This window comes from Triturus cristatus, chromosome 3_2 (assembly GCF_964204655.1).
Source record: "Triturus cristatus chromosome 3_2, aTriCri1.1, whole genome shotgun sequence".
In the NCBI taxonomy this organism is placed as follows: Eukaryota; Metazoa; Chordata; class Amphibia; order Caudata; family Salamandridae; genus Triturus; species Triturus cristatus.
In genome coordinates, this window is record NC_140584.1 from 1,066,072,621 (window position 1) to 1,066,094,432 (window position 21,812).

At 46.3% G+C, this 21,812-nt stretch overlaps 1 protein-coding gene across 3 annotated transcripts in view; it reads right to left on the reverse strand.

The window, feature by feature from the left end:
* The window catches only part of TAF1D (TATA-box binding protein associated factor, RNA polymerase I subunit D), an 82,166-nt gene that overhangs the window by 30,169 nt on the left and 30,185 nt on the right, over positions 1–21,812 (reverse strand). For all 3 annotated transcript variants that reach the window (XM_085649801.1, XM_085649803.1, XM_085649802.1), the window contains exons 3-4: positions 14,121–14,499; positions 5,879–6,054 (exon numbers count right to left, since the gene is read on the reverse strand). In XM_085649801.1, the coding sequence (XP_085505927.1) occupies positions 5,879–6,054; positions 14,121–14,499 (555 nt within the window). The remainder of the gene's footprint in view (positions 1–5,878; positions 6,055–14,120; positions 14,500–21,812) is intronic.

Below are 21,812 nucleotides of genomic sequence, written 5' to 3' on the forward strand. Positions count from 1 at the left end.
TAAAATAGCCCTTACCTCGGCCTCGTTTTTGTTGGGATGTGGAAATGGTGGATTTATAAGCACACCTATAGCCTGAGCGACAAAAGGACCCTCTGGGAGCTGTTTGCAATGCTCCCATGGCCTTAGCAGTGTCAATGTCCTTTTCATTTTGTCTAGTGTAGTGTAGTGTCAACCTGTGAGTATGCCCGAGAAGGGCAGCACCCCACTGGATGGGTCGGTCAAAGTCTGAACCGATGAAATTCGAGAGCAGCGAAGAATGGAAGAGCACGATCGAAAAAAATACCATTAAATATAGTAAAGAACTGAAGAATCATACCAAAAGTAGTCAAAACACAGAGTAGAGGCACACACATCCTAACCCGACGGCGGAGAGAAAACAATCCAACAAAAGAGTCGATGCTTATGCGCAATATTTCCGAGAGGAGTCAATCAGTCTCCTGACTCGAATGACTTCTTCGAAGAAAATATTTCACAACTCCGAACCCAACACTAGATGGTAGGACTTTGCAGAGCATGTGTATCTACAGCCACACATGCCATTAAACATAAGTATACATCTCCAGTGAAACTGGTTCCTTTAGGTTAAAGAATGCCACGGCACTCCACTGCAGGATTAGTTTGCAAATGTTTGATGGTCACACAGAAGAAATTGCATCAACGCGTTTCGGTCATGACGCTGATCGTATAAAATCACCACCACTTTAAAACATTTGTGTAACATGTCAAACAGTAACAAGAATTGGCATAGCCAATAGGTCTCGCCTTTGGGACCTTATAAATATTTAATTATGCAGCACAATATCCTTGGTGCAACATCAACAGTTGCATGGCTAAACACATAAGGTCCCAAAGGCGAGACCTATTGGCTATGACAATGCTTGTTTAGGCAAGGTGGCATGGTGAGTTAAAAGCTTCTGAGAAGCAGCTGTGTTTGCATGAGTAGGCGGGAGGGTTGAGGGTTTGGAACTCTGCAAACAGGAGCCCTATGCAGTTTTATTGTGCTCACTGTCACACAGGGGTCAGGGTTTGGTGCTTGATGTCGAGAGAACAACCAGCAGAAAAAGCAACATCGTTAGGGGCAGAAAAATAGTGTGATCACTTAGACACCGAACCCTGGAGAGTGCAAGAGCTCTTCTAACTCGACTAATATTGTATGTAAATATGCAATCTAAGAAAAAATATAATGTTGCTAAATCTAACATACTTTAGTTCATTACGATAAAATCCATAATGCAATTGTTTCTCTTCGTGTTATTTTATCATGTCTTTTCAACTCACGGCATATACTACAGACCTCTTTTGAGATACCTAAGAAAAGCAAACACATTGCAGAAAAAAAATAAAAAATTCAATCTAAGTTCAGTCAGACGACAGCCCTACTTAAAGTGATGTATTAAAAAATAAATACTTTTGTATGAGTAAAAAAGAAAAAAGTGGGGCTGTTCAAATGTTAATTTGAATCAGGCATAAAAGCGTGGAATGCCAAGATTCTAAAAAGGAGCCTACTGAAAGCGGCTTTTAAACATGAAGAAAAACAAGCACGAAAGTGAAAGCTCATTGAGGCACGCAATGCTTAATGAGCCTTGACAGAAACCCACATGGCGGCTGCGCGCGTGCACACTCGCGTGAACGCAGGCGCTAGGCCACCAAAAGCCTGTGGCAGCACTTTGAAAACCCACAGACTAAATTTCTCGCAGAGAAGCGCATGCGCTGGTTCAGCAAGACCTAAAACAAGCATTGGCATAGCCAATAGGTCTCGCCTTTGGGACCTTATAAGTGTTTAGCCATGCAACAGTTGCATAACTAAATACTTATAAGGTCCCAAAAGCGAGACCTATTGGCTATGCCAAGCGCGAAAGTGAAAGTGATCGCGATCAAACATCAAAGCGGCCGTGCGGCCACGAAAGTAAAAGTAGTCGCTTTCTCCACCACTCTGCAAACGCACCTCCTGACGCACTACTGGTTGAGGGATATAATCTTCTTGACTGCTGAGGGACCTTGGAGGCCAACAAGCCCTCCATTTACCTCCAGTAAGTCCCTAACAGTGGGATTCCTGAGAGCTAGTCGGAGGTACCGCCCCCTTTCTCCACCACTCTGCAAAAGCGACTACTAGTTTTAAAAAACATAGAAATTCACAGAAAAAAACAAAGGTTACAGGGAGGTTATAGTCACATTTTACTCGCACAAAACCAGTGAAATTCAGTAGTCATAATTACCCGAGCTAATAACTACAACTTACGCCCCCACAATGCACTGATTATGACCTCACATATTACATCACTCATGACATGGTCAGTGACATCACTGAGGACCTAACTGAGGACATCTCAAATGACATCATCCACAGAACCACTCACACACCCACTCAGACCACCATAGAACCTCTCATACAACCACTGACACAACCACTCCCATACCCATTCACAGACCTATACCAGTACTCATATACCCACTCACTTTCCATAGGACACTCACACCCATTCACTCTCGTATAGTCACTCACACAACCATTCACTCACCCATACAGCCACAAATTCAAACAGTCACTCACCCGTACAGCCACTCACATGGCCACACACTCACCCATACAAGCAACCACACGCACTCACACCCACACAACCACATACATACCCATTCACACATCCATACAAGCACTCACACATCTGCTCACTCACCCATACAGCCATTTACATTTACGCTTACTCTCCAATACAGCCACTCGCACACCAACTCACTTTAACCAAACAGCCAGTCACTCACCCAGACAGCCACTTGCACACCAAATCACTCACTAATACAACCATTCAGACACCTACTCACTCACCCATACAGCCATTGACACACCCACTTACTCACCAATACAGCCACTCACACAGCTACTCACACATCCACTTATACACCCATACAACCACCTACACACCCTTACACACAAGGATACATTGACACAGTAGTAGTGCACCTAGTATACTAATTTAACTTTTGTAGTAGGTTACTATTTATGTTTAACACCCATAAATTCTTAAAAACACTTACACTAACTTGATGATGTCATCAGTGATTAGTGATGTCATCAGTGAGGTCACTGACATGATCAGGAGTGATGTAATATGTGAGGTCGTAAGCAGTGCATTGCGGGGTAGTGAGTTATAGGTAGCTCAGATAACTAGAACTGCTGAATTTCACAGGTTTTGTATAGGTGAAATATGAGCATAAGTATAACGTCCCTGAATTACTAAGGTTTTTTAAATTTCTATTTCCTAACTAGAACACTCCGTAATCTTTGTTTTTTTTCCCAGTGAAAAAAAATTATTATATATATATATATATACACATATATATCACTGAACCCGCTGACACATTGGAAAGCAGCACTAGGATGATTATGACTTATAACTCAGATTCCAAAAATATCAAGCATATTCTGTCTAAGAAATTGGACATCCTCAAACATGATAACATCATAGGCAACAGTCTTCCTGACAGACCCAGCATCACATATAGGAGGGGGGAGAAACATTAGGGACTTATTGGTACATAGTGACATCACCATACAGCCCAACAGATACGAGCATGGGTTGCGTGGTTTCTTCCCGTGAGGCCATTGCAAGGCATACAAGAACAGCAAATTCCGTATAAAGGTTACACAAAATGGTGTGAGTAAGGATATCACCCAGTTTCTCACGTGCAGTTCCACGTTTGTGATCTATGCGATAGAATGCCCTGTGGGCTGTGGTATATTGGCTTATTTTGAACAACAATGGTCCCTAGAAATTTTACAAGATATATAGGAGAAATAAATACAGACTCAATCAGTACTATATTAAAGGGACTCGTCCAGCCGGACAGAGGTCAATTATTTACTTGTACGTTAATAAGCAAACATTGATACATTAATGCACAAAGTGGGACACAAGCCTGTGTCCTGTATGAACAAGGGAAGATGTGCAAAACAGAAGGAAAAAACAAGGTTTGTTGTAAGGAGCAAATAAAAAGTTTACAAGCAAACAAATCACAAGAATAACTTTATACTTTACAATGAGTTATTTTTAGCATATAAGGTGTTTTTAGAGTGTCGACGGCGTTTCGATCCATTGGGGAAATACAAGGAACATCATCAGGACAACAAGTATTATGCCTGCTGGATAGAGCCTGAATAACCAGGATGGAAGGTAGGAGGGATGGAGCGGAGCCACGGATGCGTGCTCAACGGCACTCGGGCCTTAATGTTAGGAGTTACTTCCTTGGAAGTGGGTTTCTGGTGTCCGTCAATACGCTGGGCAGGTATCCGTCGATGCGGGAGCTGCCGGGAACAGTGTAAGAGAGAGGCAATAGTGATGAGCAACTCACCGGGATGGAGGATTGGTGCGGAGCCGTAGCAGCGTGCTCAGCGGCACTAGGGCCGTGATGTTGGGAGTAACTTCCTTGGAAGTAGGTTTCAAGTGTCTGTCAATGCGATCACCGCATTGACGGACACTTGAAACCTACTTCAGTAGATCTACGGCTGTGTGCTGGGGGTGGGGGATTCCCTACACCCAACAGCACACCTTACACAGTAACAGGGACTGGGCACTCATGAGAAGTTAGTTTGGCTGCACACAGGGAGTTGAGCGCAAGGCCTGGTGATAGGGCTGCAGATGACCTTACACATCTTACTTTACAATAAAAAATAAAAAACATAGAGATTGACTGCAAAAAAGGTTAAAGGGACATCAAAGTTAGGTGAAAAGATCAGTTAAAACAAAACAATAAAACTAACAAAACTACTGAACTAATCAGTTACAATTATCTCAGGTTACTATAACTTGTGCCCTAAAATAATTATAACTCCTGCCCACGCTATTTACTGCTTGTACCATCACTTATTACAACACTCGTGAGATGTTCAATGGCTGCATTAAAATCCCTAATGAAATCTGCAATGACTACATTGATGACCATACTTTCTCAGAGCCGAGAGAGTCCTGTTCTCCTAAAATGAAGGGGGGGGGGCAGCTCTCCAAGGATGACTAGTGCTGCACCATTATGTGCGCCCAGCAGTACTCCCTTTGACACCTTAGGATTTTCTTATAATTAAAGTTTGAAGCAGAACTTCTAGGAGACCTTGTGGTCAGTGGAGGAACAAAGATTGCAAACGTGGTGGTCTGCCCAGGGAAATTTAGCATTGCACCTTGGACAAAATTGGGAAGGTTTACGTTGCATCACCCTCTTTTTGTACTCATTCTCCGAGGCAAACTCTGCAGGAAATGAAAGGGACTCGATCAGGTGGAGGAAGACAATGGCGGACCCAAGCGATTGAGAGAAGACTGTCATGTTTGGTGGAGGTCAAGTGTCCATCGAGAACCATCAGTCAGGCAGTGACTGTTTTAACGAAGTCGTGGGTCTGGCTGAAGATTCTTGAGGCTTAACTTTGCCTACCAACCCAGCATGCCAAAGAGGATCAGCTGATCCAATGTATTTTAACTAAACTGTTAACGTCATCACAAAGGTGTCAGTAAAATTCCAGATGCTCTGCATCCAAAAAAAACATGTAGCAAGAAATACCGCTTTGATTTGGTAGCAGACACAAAAAAAGCCTCTGGAGTCTAATCTATTAGTAAGAGGAAAACACTGAGGTGCATACATGGTTCAGAGATGGTCCTTGATCAACAAGAACAACATAAGTGTAAATGTAGCCAAACACAAGCACTAGAGTGGAGAAGGGAATGAGTATGCATGCTTTTGAGAAAATTTTTTACACTTTTCAAAGAGTTCTTGATTCCTACCACCGTCAAAAATATGGAACCTTGTTGAAGAACAGTTAATGTAAGAGAAACATACAAGTATATGGCTGATCATAAGTACTAGTCATGGCGGATTGACAATGTACCTATTCACTTACTTCAACTCTGTAATGGGGGAAATAGGTCCATCATCATCTAAATAACTATATCCATGACTATCTTCATGTTCATCCTCTGACTCATTACTAACGTTCAGGTTTTGTAAAGATGCTTGAAGATGTCGCTCATATTTCAGCTTCTTCATCTGGTGCAAAAATCCCCACAAAGATCCTTGCTGAACATGAAAACAAAATACTATTTGTTATTACTCATGATATTAGCTAAAGGACAGTAACAATTTTAAAATATTTATTTACCACATGTCTGCTGTACACTACATAGTACCATTATCCAACAGTATTCAACTTTAAGTATGGAAGGCAGAGTTCACCTTGCTAGTATTTAATCTTCTGACCTGTGGACTAAAAAGATACTGGTGGCAAGGGTTTAATTTACACAGCGATATTTCTGGCTACCATAAACAGAGAGATCAGGACAAGACTGCCAACGTAGTGCAGGGAAAAATAGTAATATACTTGAATGTAGCGATATTCCTGATGAATTCGCTGTTCACCATGCCCCAAAATGTCCCCAAACTTAGGGCACAACTGTGAAGGATATCTGGTCCGCCAAAATATAAATCCCACTGTATCCTATGGGATTTATATTTTGGTGGACCGGACATCCATTACCGTTGTGACGGAGTAGCCCATCTGCCGATATCTAAATCAGGCCCTTAGACTCTGAAAGCTCAATACATTGGATTGGTGGGTGTATATCACTGCCCAAGAAGAACATTACAGAGTATAACTGGAACCAATTGGAACATCTGTCAGATGTTCGTTTCTGCACCTCAAGACCTGCACAATTTCTCCAAATGTTTTTTTAAATTTAATAATCTTTATTTTGGTAAAGTAAACATACATAAAACAAAAAATAGATTTGCAATCGTTGTTTGCGGGTCATCCAGAGAGGAAAAATTGAATATCAGTGCAGGAAAGATAAAATAGCGGGCCAGATGTACGAACGTTATTAGTGGTCACATACGGAAAATCGGGCCGTCTGTGACTGATAGAATGGGTTGTAGCATACACAAACCCTATTTTGCGAGTCGGTAACTTATTACCGACTTGCAAAATAGGGTTAGAGAGTTGCAATTCGGAATGGGCGTGCCAAGGGTGTCCCTCCAAATGTGGTCGCAAAACAACTGCGGTTACCATCAATTTCACATTGGTGGTAAGCCAGTCGCAGTTGTGTTTGGCATCGTACATTTTTTAAGGGCAGGCAGTGGTCCCACGGACCACTGCCTGCCCTTAAAAAATGAAAAAAAACACCTTTTCAATGTTTCCTTTTAAACGCATCCTGTTTTCCTTTAAGGAAAACGGGCTGCATTTGTGGAAAACACATTGCTTTAGTTTAAAAAGCATACACAGGCATGGTGGTCTCCGGTCTCCATCAGGCCACCACCCCTATGAATAGCCCGTTCCCAATGAGTCGCAAATTGCGACCTGCCTGTGATACCATTGGGAATCGCTAAAAGTGTCGGAAACACATTGGTACATTCCGTTTTGTGAGTTGCAAATTGTGAGTCGCAAAAAAGTATTGCATTGTGAGACCTGCGAAATTGGAATTGTCGTACATCTTGCCCAAAAGTCTTTACTGTGCGATTATTTACAATCATTATCATAAAAGCAATAGATGCATTTTTTACAGATCAACAATATAACAGTGCTTACCAAGGCCAGAATGGGCATTAAAGCTAGAGCAAATTAAAAGTCACTAACGTTTAGAAAATCTTAATTTAAAAAAAATCCCTGTAGCTTTTAAAAGTGCCTGAATATAAGGTGCAGATAAAGTGGTACACGAAAAATCTAAAGTGCAATTTTTCCCCTTAGTGAGGTTCCGGACTGGCCCCATAACCATACACAGTGCATCTTGATTAAGCCCAGAAAAGTGCAATTGCTAAATGCTTTCTTGACGTCAAAACCTGGCTGAAGGTTTAGCCAAGAGGATAGATTAGTGGGAGTAATGCTTATCCATGCGCTGTACCTTTTAACAGAGTCCAGGTTAAAATACAATTACTAAATATTGACACAGAAACATAGGGGACAAGTTTAAAAGAACCTTGGGCTCATAAAAGTGCTTATCCATGCACAGTTCGTCCTAGCTGTGCCCAGATAAAAATGCAGTTACTAAATAGTGACACGGAAGCACAGGGGACAAGTTTTATCATCAATGAGTGGTCTTTCAATGTAGTCAAGATAAAGAGGGGAAAGAGAATTGTGCTCACCAACGAAGTTAAGCATGAAAAGACTTTGATATTTCTAGCAGTCTTTAGGGGCGTGGTATCAAATGCACATGTTGGTGTTGCCAAAACTACTCCCAGGAACTTCAGGCATCGAGCTGCCAACTGTGAGAACTCGCTTTTCAGGCAAGCTTCGACGGCTGCACAACAAGTTCAGATGTTTAGGGCAAGCAGCCAGAATATCCTAAGATAGAGCAGCTTTTCACAAATGCAAAGGATGTGGACGAATGATTCTTTCTGCTTTGCACAGAACTACAACGTCCGTCATGCTCATCAGAGGTTCTTCGGCCATACCAATACGTTTTAAATGGAATGAAGCCTAATCTCATTGGCTCCTGTTTTAGGGCAATACTAAAAGGCAGGGATAGATAAAACGGCAGGGCCCCTGGTTCATACAGTCTGGATGCCTCAATGCCGTGGGGCAGTTTCTTAATAGTCAGGACGTCCTGCTCCCTAGAGATTGCTCTTGTTTGCTTGGTTATTATATTCTAGAACTACTGGGGCTGAGAGGCCACTAGACCAAATCTCACTAACATCTAGAGTATCCCATGCAGAGCTGAAATACTTGTGCCATTTGGTCTGGGGATTTTTTATTATTTCCCAAATTATGCTTTTTAGCTTGTTTTTTTTTTTTGGGCCTGTGTGGCTTTCACGCAGATGCTAAAAATTTGGCTTTGGGAGTGGCCAGTGCTGCGAAACGAAGCAAAACTCCTTTTGAATTTGGGCATGTGCTGTGCAGTTGGGGAGGGAAAAAACTCTTCGATGGCAAATGGATTGGGCCCTATCAAGTCAGTTTGCCATTCTTTTCTCGGACAGTGATTGCGCCGTGCAATATTGTTGGAAGCAATTTGAGGCCCATCAGCTTTAGCAATGGTCTTAAGTCCGGATTCACCAGTGACTTCCGTAATTTGCTGAAGGCCCCTTCCAGTGAGTTAGCAACTGCCTGCTGCACCTGGATGGGAGATGAAATGCCGCCCCTATGACCCGGCCATACTCATAGATATTTATCTTCTACGACTTCAACAGGACTCCCTCCCCTCTATGGACCAGGTCCTACCATTTTCAACTTAGATGAAATTATCAGGACTTTTGTCTTTGTTAAATTTATCTTCAGGCTGTTAATTTGACAGTAGCCTGCTAGTGCATTAAGGAGACGCTGCAGCCCAATAGACCTCAAGTCGAGGAGCACAGTATCGTCTACATATTGTAAAAATTGTATTCTAGTGCCTGCCATTTTTGGTGGAAAAGCCTTCTTTAGGTGGGTTAGCAGGTTAGCCAAGTACAGGTTAAACAATAGAGGTGCCAATATACATCCTTGTTTTAAGCCTTTGTCTGTCTACATTTTTGCCGTGGTGGCCCATTCAGCTCTTCTATTTTGACGCACATATCTGTATAAAGCGTGGTGATGGATTTTAATAATTATCTGGAACTCCCCCGACGTTCAGTTTTGACCAAAGCCTTGATCTTGAGACTATCAAAAGCGGTTTGAAAGTCTATAAAGCCAGCATTAGAGCTGTACCCTTTGCTGCATTATATAGCTTCGCTCAAGTGGGACAGACAGATTAGATGGTCCTCAATGTGGCATCCCCTCTGAAAACATGTTTGGCTGATCGGAATTTAATTGATGCCTTATGCCCAGGCTTAGAGCTCCATGTTTAGGATGCTGGCAAAGCACTTCCCTTCGTTGTCCAGGAGTGAAATCAGTTCCCAGGGGGTGACCTGGAGTCCTTTTTGTGTATCAGTACTCGTAGTGAGCCCCACCATGACTCGGGAATAGCTGACCCCAATAGATATTGCCGAAATAGGGGGGGGGGGGGCATAAACGAGGCCAATCTGGTTGGAGCCCACTTGTATACTGCTGCCAGAATGCCGCTTGGGCCTGGGGCACCACGTGGGCACATTGCTTTAATCGCCTGGGTTACTTGAGCAGGGCTTATTGTTGTCAGGTCGCTAGTCAATGGGCTAGATGGTCCTAAGGGTAGGTTAATGTCCTTGTCAAGAGCCTTACTTTCATTTTTGTTCTCGTCTGTGTCCTCCGATTACTCCCTGAATTGACTTGTGACATATGATTCCCAATCGGTCGGACGACATTGGCACCTGTTGCCGGAGGCTTTTGCGTGAGGATTTTATTGATCCACCTCCAGAATTTCCTCTGGTATTTTGATTTTATTATCATGAATGATTCGGCCTATTTTGTGGCTTACTCCTCTTTTCTTTGGGTATAAAGGGCTTTTTTGTATTTTTCCTTAAGGTGGAGATCTGAAATCACATCCATTTATTCTCCCCCTTGTTGTTTCTGGAGGTCTTCAGGACTTTATTTAGTTGATGTTTTAAGGCTCTTGTTTGGTTTTTTCAAGTTTTTGAGGGCATGAGCTAGAATGATTCTATGCTGCTAGCATTCCTTGTTGCAATACTGACTCCTTCAAGAATGTGGGCAGGCGCCCCCAAAGATTTGAGTTACAGGTTCATTGCCTGCAGTCCGGACCGCCTCTAAGAATTCGTCCACACGTGTTCAAGTACCTCTCTTGGTTGTCCATGTCCCACCTTACCCTGTTGACGGGTTCAAGTTCATCTTGCTTTCCTATAAGGACCACTTTAGGGCGACAAGAGCGCAATATCATGGCTTTACAGCTAAGGATGGTGTGATCGCTGGTCAAGGTCGTGAAGACTTCAAATTTGCCTATGCTTTGGAAATGAGCCAGAGACACCCACATGTAGTCTAGGGTGGCCATCCTAAAAGCAGAGGCGTGTGTGCAGACCGCTTTAATGTCCAGTGCTACTCTAACATTTATGATGCAGGGGCCCAGCTAGTTTAGTTGCACTGCGAGTGCTTTGCCTTGCTTATCGCCTCTTTGGCATTGCGCATGGATTGTCGGTATATCTCAGATCTCCTCGTGGAAACCTGCTAGACTGTTGTTCAAATCATCTTGCATTAGGTTGGCGTTGAAATCGCCCGCGATTATCCACATATCGTCTGGGTTTGTAGCGCTGAGATCCCACACAATTGGGAGCGATGACATCAAGGTAGATTCTCTTTTTAACTTGGTGGGATGTAAATAGATGCAGCCTATGATGAGGGATAGCCTTGTCCTCGTTCGCCCACTGCTGGTCAGAGTTATTTTCAAGATGATGTAGTCCCTCTTTCCTGTGTTTAGTACCTTAGTTGTTACAATTAAATCGTTCTTTACGTAGATGGATACCCCACCGGAGGCATGCCCCCAAACCTTTGAGGCCGTTGTGGGGGATTCATATACTGTGAAGTCCGGCCAGGAGGAGGAGTTTAGTCATAAGATGCTCTCCAAGTCAAGTAGCTGGACAGTAAGGCCATCTGTCAGATGCACAGTATCACACAGGGTTAATTTTTGGTGTGCCCCAATGGGACTCACCCATGAGTGCTTTCACCTTTCTTGGACCGTCAGAACTGGCATTGTACAGATCCATCACTTACAGCCGACACGGCCAGATTGGGCCAATACAATAGGACAGAGCTTACAAAAAAAGAAATATTTTATTCTCTGTAAGAAAATGTGAGCACTATCCCAGAAGAAGTGAATGTCAAATAGGCATTACTGCTGGGTTCAACCCCAGAGCAGTCTACAGCCAACCATGATGTATACTTTTAAGACCCAGGCTGGAACCTGGAATAGTTCAAAGGATGAATAGTCCACGGAAAGAAATGATCCATTAGACAAAAGCGATAAAAACAGATGACCAATAGCAGATGTTAAGGAACTGAAAATATATTTAATTACATGTTCTGCTCTCAAAGCACCTCTTCCAGTCAACCGTGTCTTTCATCAGGTGCAGATCAGAATAATGGTAAAAATGAGTGACCATGCAGTCCAACTGAATACAAAATTGAACTGGTCTCTTGTTTCACTGTTCTCGCCAGCCGTCCTTGCTCCCCTTTTTGTGCATTCAGTGCTCATCCTGGGCAGAGAAAGGATCTCTTTACGCACGTTACTAAGAAAAACAACCTGGTTGGAAGCTTTCTAGCATCCATCTGGCAACGCTGCTGTGCTTCTTGTGTCAATCAACATCCCTTCCCAAAGCATACAGGTAATGAAATAAGCCACAGGCCTGGTGTTGCACGTATAGAAAACCGTTTCAGATCACTATTTATTCCTGAAAAGCAGCTGCTAGCCAGATTCTTTTGTTTAAACGTGCCATTTATTGCATGCATTCTAATTTCATGATGACAAAAGAAAAAGGAAGTTATCTTTAGCAACAATTTTTCATGTGGATACGACATCTTCCTGCAGATTCCTCACCTTCTGAATATCTTCAAAGTCCCAGACTAGAGGAGAGGGTAGTGAATCTAATGAAATAGGAGGTTGTCTTGTCAGATGACCTCAATAGTTCCAAACATTGTGGGAAGGCATTGTGGATGGCCAGGGAACATTGGAATGCATAGAACAAACTTTATATAGAAAAAAGAAGGATGCTGCATTATCCCATGTACAAATCATTAGTCAAGGCACATCTGGACTATTCAGGATGGCCCTGCAACAGCACTTAAAGCATGCAATTGCAATGCAATACTTCTCGCATTTACGAGAATTTGAGCTATTGGCATTGTAAATAAAAATGCCTTTTATTTATGTGTGGTTTTTAAAACAGTTAAATAAAAGGCATTGTCATTTACAATGCCAATAGCTTAAACTCTCGCAAACGCAAGACCTATTGCATTGCAAATGCCAGCGCCCGTGCATTAAAAAACTTTAAAAAGCGTTTGGAGAGAGCATGTCCTCCCTGCAACATCAGGCAGGAGAAAACTATTTGAGAAAAGAGTGCTGTAATTAAAGCCTACCGAGTAACAACACAGATACCAGGGGGTGTCACCATGGGAGGATACAAAATGAGACAATGAGGTGCTAAGGAGGGACTAGTAAGCCTATTGACCAATGAAATGCCACAGTTTACAGTGGACAATGACACAAGCCAATGAAAAATATGGGCAGACAGTGGGCTGAGCTTCTAGTCCATAACTGAATACAGCATGCCTCGCAAAGCAGCGCATTTGCTGCCCAGGCTCAACCTAAAAAGCTGCCAAGATGGTTCAATGCCTGCACCAGAAATCACATCCTGAAATATGCAACAAGTCAAATCTGGGTAACAGGAGAACAGAGGGTGATCAGATGATATCCAGACCCTTACATTAGACATATAAATACAGCACATAATACAGAGTCCATAGAAAGATATGGCTCTAGAGCAAGGGGCTATTGGGTACAACTCATTACAAGAGTCTCAAAAGCAATTGCCACGCAATGTAGAAAGGTAGTAAAATGCAAGGAACAGTCTTACCGCAAGAGTGGTCGGTCGCAATTTGAAACACACCTCAGAAAGGCGTGGGTTTAGGGTGGTGTGGAATCAAAGAGAGAATGGAGGGCAGGGGAAAATGCACACTAGAGGAGTCTGGAGGCCCCTACTGATGAAATAGGATATATTTTGGTGTCCCATGCTTACGCATGTCTTGATGGAACTCACCTCTGCAAGTGTATGATATGCCAGATGAAAATTGGGTCTTTAGTGACGTCACAGCATGCATGAAGATAACAGGTAATAACTTGCATGACCACATCCATGTGCATCAACATCAAATGCATCAAAACCCGAGTCTCAAAAGCTCCTTTCCCTTAAGAAAATTGCATTTTAATAAAAAGCATCACATTAATAAATTTACACTTTTTATATGGTCTACCTCCTTATGTGAGGTTCATTCGAAATAAAAAAAAATATTTAAAAAAATCCAATACAATTGTAAAGATTAGTTATGAAGCATCTTTATTTATAGTCCAAATACTGAATTTCAAACACTTAGGATGGTGATCGAAATGCTCAAAATTCCTTTTTATCAACGATCAAGTACCAGCGAACACACAACGCAAAATAAAAAGTGAATTGTGAGTAATAGAAACAAAATTTGTCAACCACGAGATAAAGCGAACGCTTTTAATTGCACCATAGTTATTATAGTTTAATTTAAAACTTACCTCATGTGTGAAAATCATTTTCAAAGGTAAATCTTTTTTGTCTAAGAATGGAAATGTGCTTGTTTCGTCCTTCCATCGTCTCTGTCGTCTGGGCAAAGGGATAGCTTCACTTGGCAGCTGCAGAGTAGGTTTTAAAAGGTTTCTGCAGATTTTCTTTGCTTCACATTTTCCTTGGCGTCTTTTTCTTCGTCTCCTTCGGCGCTCAAAGATCTGATTTAAATTGAATCTAGGCGCTGGCCCTGAGGAGGAATCAGAGGAGTCCTTGTGCAACTCAATGGGGGGCGCTTCAAGGGAGGGCGTCGCCTGACTGCGCCTTCTTGCTGTTCGGGTCGGTGTCAATGTACACTGGCTTCTAAACAAACTACTTCCGGAGTCATCACTAGAGGAAGAGAAAAGAAGCAAAGATATGACACCTTCCATTGGTAAAACCGTTTTCTACATTTTTCTGTGCACAGCACCCCAATTCCTGTTAGGAATCAGACTGAGATTTCAGGTACAACAGATGGTTGAGACCCCTATGCAGCAACTGCACAGCACTACACAGATCAAAGGGGACACTTAAAAACACTTACATTTGTACACCACTTTTGTCCTTGTGGGAGCATGTTTCTCCTCAAAACACAGCATGTAACACACTACATAGAGCAGCTCATACATTGAATAAAGCTCGGATATGGCGCAGCCTGCTGTCAAGAAGGGTATTCTAGCCATGTCCTGCAGGGAGAAATACCAAGTACAAATATTCTACAGCCACGAGGTAGAAGGCATAATGCTTACTCAACCAATTACTAATGCTTCTGGGCCTCAATGTCTAACACCAATGTCACAGGGCCACAGAACAAGGATTTCACTTCAACTTCAAACAAGACAACAGGATTGCAGATGTTACTATCCAAATATTACTCCAACCATCTAAATCACACTACTTAGTATATTGTATCATACAAATGGACATATTATACGGTTTGCATTAGAGTGCATTCTAGACCAAAAATATATACTTTGTAGACAGTTGTCCTTTTAACACCAGGTCTTCTTGTGTCAATAGTTCTCTATCTTATGCTTTACATAAAGTTATGTGTGATTCTTATTTGGGCATAGCATCGTTTTCAGTCACTTCTGTCTCTCCACCATTCAAATCACTCTGGTGATCTCCATCTTATTGTTTAACCCTTTTGTATTTTCTGTATCTAGTCTAAAGAGCCCTTGGTGGGGGGCGTGGCCAAGATGGCGGCTTATTAAATATAACAAAAGGGGGAGTGGAGAGAGGAAGTGTCCACCAGGACACACAAGTGGATTCGATCTCCCCGGCCACAATTCTAACAAACAAAAGGAATCCACCTGAATGAGATTGGTATGGTCCCTACAATGGTGGGGAGCACACTGTGTTCTTTAAATACCCCTCACACACCAAAAGGGCCCTTGGTGTCATGCTTCATCATAGGGGTCTTCGCATCCCTCTACGGAATGCGGCGTGCTACTAACCAACGACTACGCGGGAGCACTGATGTAATAACTGTGTGGTGCGTGAGGGTTTAGATGGTAAGTGAGTGGTGGGGTCAGATGTGAATTAATGCGTGAATGTTAAAAAATACCTGGCATGTGAGGGCTAAAAATATTTTAGTAAACCTCCGTGCTGGTATTGCTAAAAGGGGTGTGGTGGAGGTATTTTGTATTTAACGTACAATATCTCTCTTGTGCGTCAACATGTTACGAAGCGTAAAGCTTCTTCTTCAGGACGGGGTGCACAGATCCCCACCTTACTCACGTCAGGGTTGTGTATTGTCGTTAAATTACAAACAATATATGTGATATAAATGCGTGGATCCACAGAGCCGCGGACGGGACAGTCTTGACAGGGAGCACCTCCCGTATTAGTGCTATTAAGCACGGGGTCGCTCCGTATTACAGGCTCATGATGCAATTCGCCAATTTGTAGCAAGTCCTCATTGCAGGTACTTACGATTTGGAATCTAGTAATTAGGCACATTTAGTCTAGTTTTCGCATTTATATCACATATATTGTTTGTAATTTAACGACAATACACAACTCTGACGTATTTAAAGAACACAGTGTGCTCCCCACCATTGTAGGGACCATACCAATCTCATTCAGGTGGATTCCTTTTGTTTGTTACAAGATGGCGGCGTAGCAAGACGTGTCGTTGAGAGCTCCTGTCTGCCGCCTGCCGAAAACAGCACCTACGGACCCCACCGAGGGGCGAAAATAGCCTGCTGGACTGACGGAGGTTCTTCCTAGCTGGGGGCCCTTCGCGCGGACCTTCTAGCCCCGCTGCAGAGACCGAGAGCTGCAGCACCACCGAGGCCGCGTGGGCAGACCCGCAGCCCTACCCTGCAGTACAGCGGCGGACGGCTTCACCAAGGCGGTGGTCCGGTGTCCCGGACCATCGGGGCCAGTTTCCCTTCACCCGGCCATTGGATCGGTAACCCGGAAGACACGCGGGTTCCACACGACGACGCACAGCTGACTCAGGGGACGAGGATCACCGGGGGTGTCAGGCCCGAGGAAAGGTGGGGCCCCGCCTGAGCAGCAGTCGGGACTGCAGTGGAGACGGAACTGTGGCAGCACTGCACACAAGCGCTTCGGAGTGCCCTTGGACTGTGACCTGGGTGCCCGCTGGCCAGCGGGAGGTGTGCACCCGTGAGGCGAGCCCCGGCATCATCTGTAGTGCGGCCCGCTAGGCCGCGGCATCACCGGCCTAAATTTGGGCGCAGCCCGCCGCAGTGCGGTATCCCGGAAGAGGCCAGCGCAAGCCCTTGGACGGAGGCAGCAAACTGGAGGCCGCTTGAGAAGTACCTGCGCCTCCAGCGTTGAGGGGGAAATCTGCGAGGCCCTCTGGACAGCGGGGAGAGCTGTCGAATCGACCGGTCGCGATCGCACCAGAGGCCGGCTCAGCCGCGGGAGCGATCCGCGCCTGTGCGCGCAATCGAGGAGAGAGGGGGCGGCGCAGGGTCGTGGATGGCGAGGCGGCAACTAGGACTACCCCACTTGGCGGTGAAGTCTGTAGACCCGAGGGGGGAGCAGAGGCAGATTGGGACGGGCTCGGCACTGGCCTCGCAGAGACCGACAGCGAATTCCTGCGGCCCTCTAGCCTCCAGCAGGGAGCCTGCACCCCGGAACTGCGTGGGGCGATTGCAGCCGCAGCTTTGGTGCATTTGGATCTGGGTCTCACCCTGGCAATAGCGGAGGTCTCCCGGGACTGAGCCTCGGAGTTCCCTGGCCGCGACTTCAGGGGCGGCAGTGGTGCGGAGCAAGGGCTATTGGCTGCAATACCGGCCTTCAAGGCGGGATCCCTCTGGACTTCAGATATCGACCGCTGGGCAAATACGAAGACGCCTGTGCCTGAACGGCGGGCTGTTTCGCCTATCAGGCTAGCTGTTGTGACTGGCGGCAGTGACCTACAGGTACCGGCATTTGGACGATCTCACGGTAGGAGGGCCTGGCGGGGGTCTGGAGACGGGTGGCCCTCAGCATGTCATAGCGGCGATAATTGCATGCTGGCAGACATTGTTATCACGGCAAGAAGACCCTGTGCTGCTGGAGGGGTCGGCGGGGAACCGGCCTGCCCTATTGGTTTTGGCTTCTAACTCTTCTTTTGGCCCTTATTAGCTACCCGGCCACCAGGCCACACGGGACCCGCAAAAGCTGAACCACAGGAGTAGAGACGGAGCACTTTGTCACGGCTTGGGTGCGTTCCCCTGTGGTGGGGGTGAGAGACTGAGACACGCCTGGGAAATAGCAGTGGCCTGCGTCACACGACGGCAGTGTCACTCGCTGGGTGCCCCATGGGACAGGCTGGGACCCCCCTGACACGTGCCTCCTTGTCCAGACGTGGGGGCGACGCAGGGGCATGTCCTCGTCTAGGTCAAGGAAGGGGAAGCCACTGAAGGACAATTTTGGCCGCTCGTTGTCCAACCCCGACATGGCGGCGGTAGCACCTGTGACTAAGACCGCTAAACCCTCAGCATCTGCGGGAGACGAACCGATAAAGGCTTTTCTGGAATCGCTGTTCCCTACCCTGCGGGACGCACATACAGCCCGTTAAAACCGAATTTGCAGCAGAGGTCAAGGAGATGAGGAGAGACATGGATGCTATCGGAGAGAGAGTGGCCACTCTAGAGGAGAAAAGCGATGCTACTGTGACGGAGATGACGGTGCTACAGTAGGAGGTGATCAGAGTGCAGGACCAGCACGTGGATATCCAATCGCACCTGGAGGACTTAGAAAACAGGTCCCGTAGGCATAACATTAGGATTCGGGGGTGAAACCAGCAGACGATACCAAGGATCTCTTTGCCTTCTCCAACAGCCTCTTCCGACACATCCTAGGCGACTCTCATACATCTGATATTGTCCTGGACAGAGCGCACAGGGTCGGGCCACCTCGGGCGCCTAACGCCCCGCCAGCAGATATACTGGTATGCGTACAGGACTTCAAGACTAAACAAGCCATTCTCACGAAGGTACGATCTCTGCACCCCATTTCCTTCTGCGGCCACTCCCCAGTGCTATACCAGGACTTAGCTCTAATCACCCTGCAACGGCGCCGACAATTTCGCCCAATAACGTAGCACCTTCGGCAGCAAGGGATCCCATACTCATGGGGGTCACCCATTCCGCCTAATCTTTCGGTACAACGGCAGGCTTCAGCAACTCCGATCGCTGATCGACACGTGCCGGCTGATGGGTCTTGCCCTACCAAGTGAAGAGGACGACGAGCACAGCGTTGGGACGGGCCCGGAGATGTCCCAGTCGGGATGGCAAAGGCAGGGCAGGACACAAGACTGACATTGCCAGAAGTCAGCAGGCGGCCATCACAGCAGTTGCAGAGGCCCTCACGGGGGGTGGGGGGGGAGGGGGAGGGGGTCCACAGCACCAAGTGACGCACGGGGGGATTTTGTAGTTTATTTTTTGTCTTAGAGATCGAGCATGTTCCCACATGGAAATGGGCAGGCGGAGTGGCACTCTTCCCCTTGGTCACAACGTGGTTTCTCTGACAGGCCATCTTGGGATGGCGGACAATGTTATTTGACTTTGTATGATCAAACTGTCCCCACCTGGATGTTGTATTGGGGCCGAGTTTTAGGGGTCTTTTTTTTTTTCCCCTTTCCCTTTTTTGGGTTGGGTCCCCTCGTCCACCCTCTCCCTCCGCGCTATACGGCTCAGCTATTTCAAGGGGTAGGCTGCCTTCTCATGCGCATAACTCAGTTAGCATTTTGACCTTTAATGTGCGCGGCCTCAACAACCCCATTAAGCGCAGGGCCATACTTCATTATCTGGAGCACTCTAAAGCAGACATATGTCTCCTACAAGAGACGCACCTTCTTCCCAAAGACCACCATAGGATGAAGTCACGCGCTTTTCCCACACAGCTGTTTTCTTCTAACTCTACTAAATCGGCTGGGGTCGCCATTCTGGTTTCCCGCTCCTTTCAGGGTAAAGTCCTCCAGAAGGAGGCAGAAATCAAGGGTCGTCTGCTTACGTATCAGTTCCAGGTGGCGGGTGTCTCCTTTATAGTGGGATCCTTTTATGCTCCTAATGAAGGGCAGGAACCATTCTTCCACAAGGCACTCACAGAGGCGTTGGCTAATTCGGAGAGGCGCCTACTGCTGGGGGGGGGTCTGAATATGGTATTTGATAACATTCATGACCGCTTGTGTCAGCGATCGAGCTAAGTTGGGGCTCTCCCGCCGGCAGTGACGGGTCGCCTCCAGGATCTGGGCTTGGTCGACATCTGGCGCCACTTTCACCCCCACAGCCAAGCCTACACTTTTCACTCGGGAGCACATAAGACATACGCCAGACTAGACTATCTCCTTGGCACTACCCCATTGCAAGCACTTGCGTGCGACTCCGAGATCCTGACAGCGGCTCTATCAGACCACTCCCCAGTCATTGCCTCCTTCCAGTTCCCCCCTACGCGGCGCCCGCCGAGACAATGGCGGCTGCGTGACACACTATTGCACCGGGTCTCCACTGTCGATCAGATTAAGGCTGCGATCACAAATTACATTGCTCTTAATAACACCCCGGACACCTCCTTGGCGACACAATGGGTGGCTCTTAAGGCGGTGTTACGAGGGGAATTTATAGCCATTTCCACTGCTGAAAACTTAGACAGTAGTCTGCGGGCTGACAGTAGTAGCAAGCGGGCTGAGCTCACCCAACAGGTGGCCGAGCTCGAACAGATGCACCAATGCACAGGAGCGGCCAGGGCCTGGCGTCAACTTTGTGTGGAGCGGAAGCATCTGGCGGCGCTTGACCAGGACCGAGCCGAGTTTCGGCTCTCCGACTCCGTCACTCCTACTATACTGGGGGCGAGAAATGTGGTCGCCTCCTAGCACACAAGCTACGGGAAACCAGGCAGCGATAGGGAGTGCACACTATCCACACTTCGTGGGGGGGAACTCACCACTGATGATACGGCCATTGCAGAAGCCTTTCGTGACTTCTATGCAACACTTTACTCGGGCGACAACCTCGATGCACAACACTGCAGTGATTATCTGGGGACGGCGGCAATATCCGCCCTCACCAAAGCGCAGGCGGACCACCTAGATAGGGATATAGGCACGGAGGAGGTCATCGCAGCGATCTCTCGCCTTAAGCTGGGCAAATCACCTAGGCCAGATGGCTATTCGGCGGCCTTTTATAAAACTTTTTGCGCACAAAATCGCTCCCATACTGCGCGACTTGTTTAACACCTTCTCAAATGTCAGGGCTATACCGGAGGAGATGTGGGAAGCATCGCTAGTGGTTATACCGAAACCTGGGAAAGACAGGAAGCAATGCAGGGCATACAGGCCGATTTCCCTCTTGAATGTTGACATCAAGTTATACACTAGTATTCTCGCTACCCGACTGGCACCATACATGACAACTGATAAAGCCGGCCTGATCCGGCTCTATCCCCCAACGGCAAACGAGCGATAATACCAAAAGAATCCTCCACCTGATAGAGAAGGCGTCCCGCACTATCGGAGAATACATGTTGTTGGCTATAGACGCCGAAAAAGCCTTCGACAGAGTCCACTGGCCCTATCTGGAACAGGTCCTGATTCGGTTTGGCCTCGGGGACAAACTACGCTCCCGTATACTCAACTGCTATCGCCTACCCAAGGCGACCGTTCGGGTAAATGGCCAGACGTCCTCGCGCTTCCCCATAGGCAGAGGCACGAGTGTGCCCCATCATCCCTCCTGTTCGCGCTTTATATGGAGCCGTTGGCGTTGAGGGTTCGTAGCCACGCCCTTATCACAGGCATTACATTTGGAAGGAACACTCACACCATCAGCCTATACGCTGATATTTTGCTTTCCCTCTCTAACCCGATCCCTGCAATGCGCGCTCTATTCATAGAACTGTACTGATTCGCCCAGGCCTCAGTCTTTTATAAGGTCAACATCGACAAATCTATAGCGTTAGATATCTCCCTCTCCACTGCCACGCAAGCCCACCTGCAAGAGGAACACACTCTCCAGTGGTCGACCGCTTCGATCCCATATCTGGGAATTCAATTGGGGCCCACCATTCCAACCACTATTGCCGTTAACTATTCCAACCTTCGCTCACACGTCCGCAAGGAATTGGGGAAATGGAAGCATCACACTCTCTCGTGGTTAGGCAGAATAGCTGCCATCAAAATGACCATTCTTCCCCAAGTCCTGTATCTT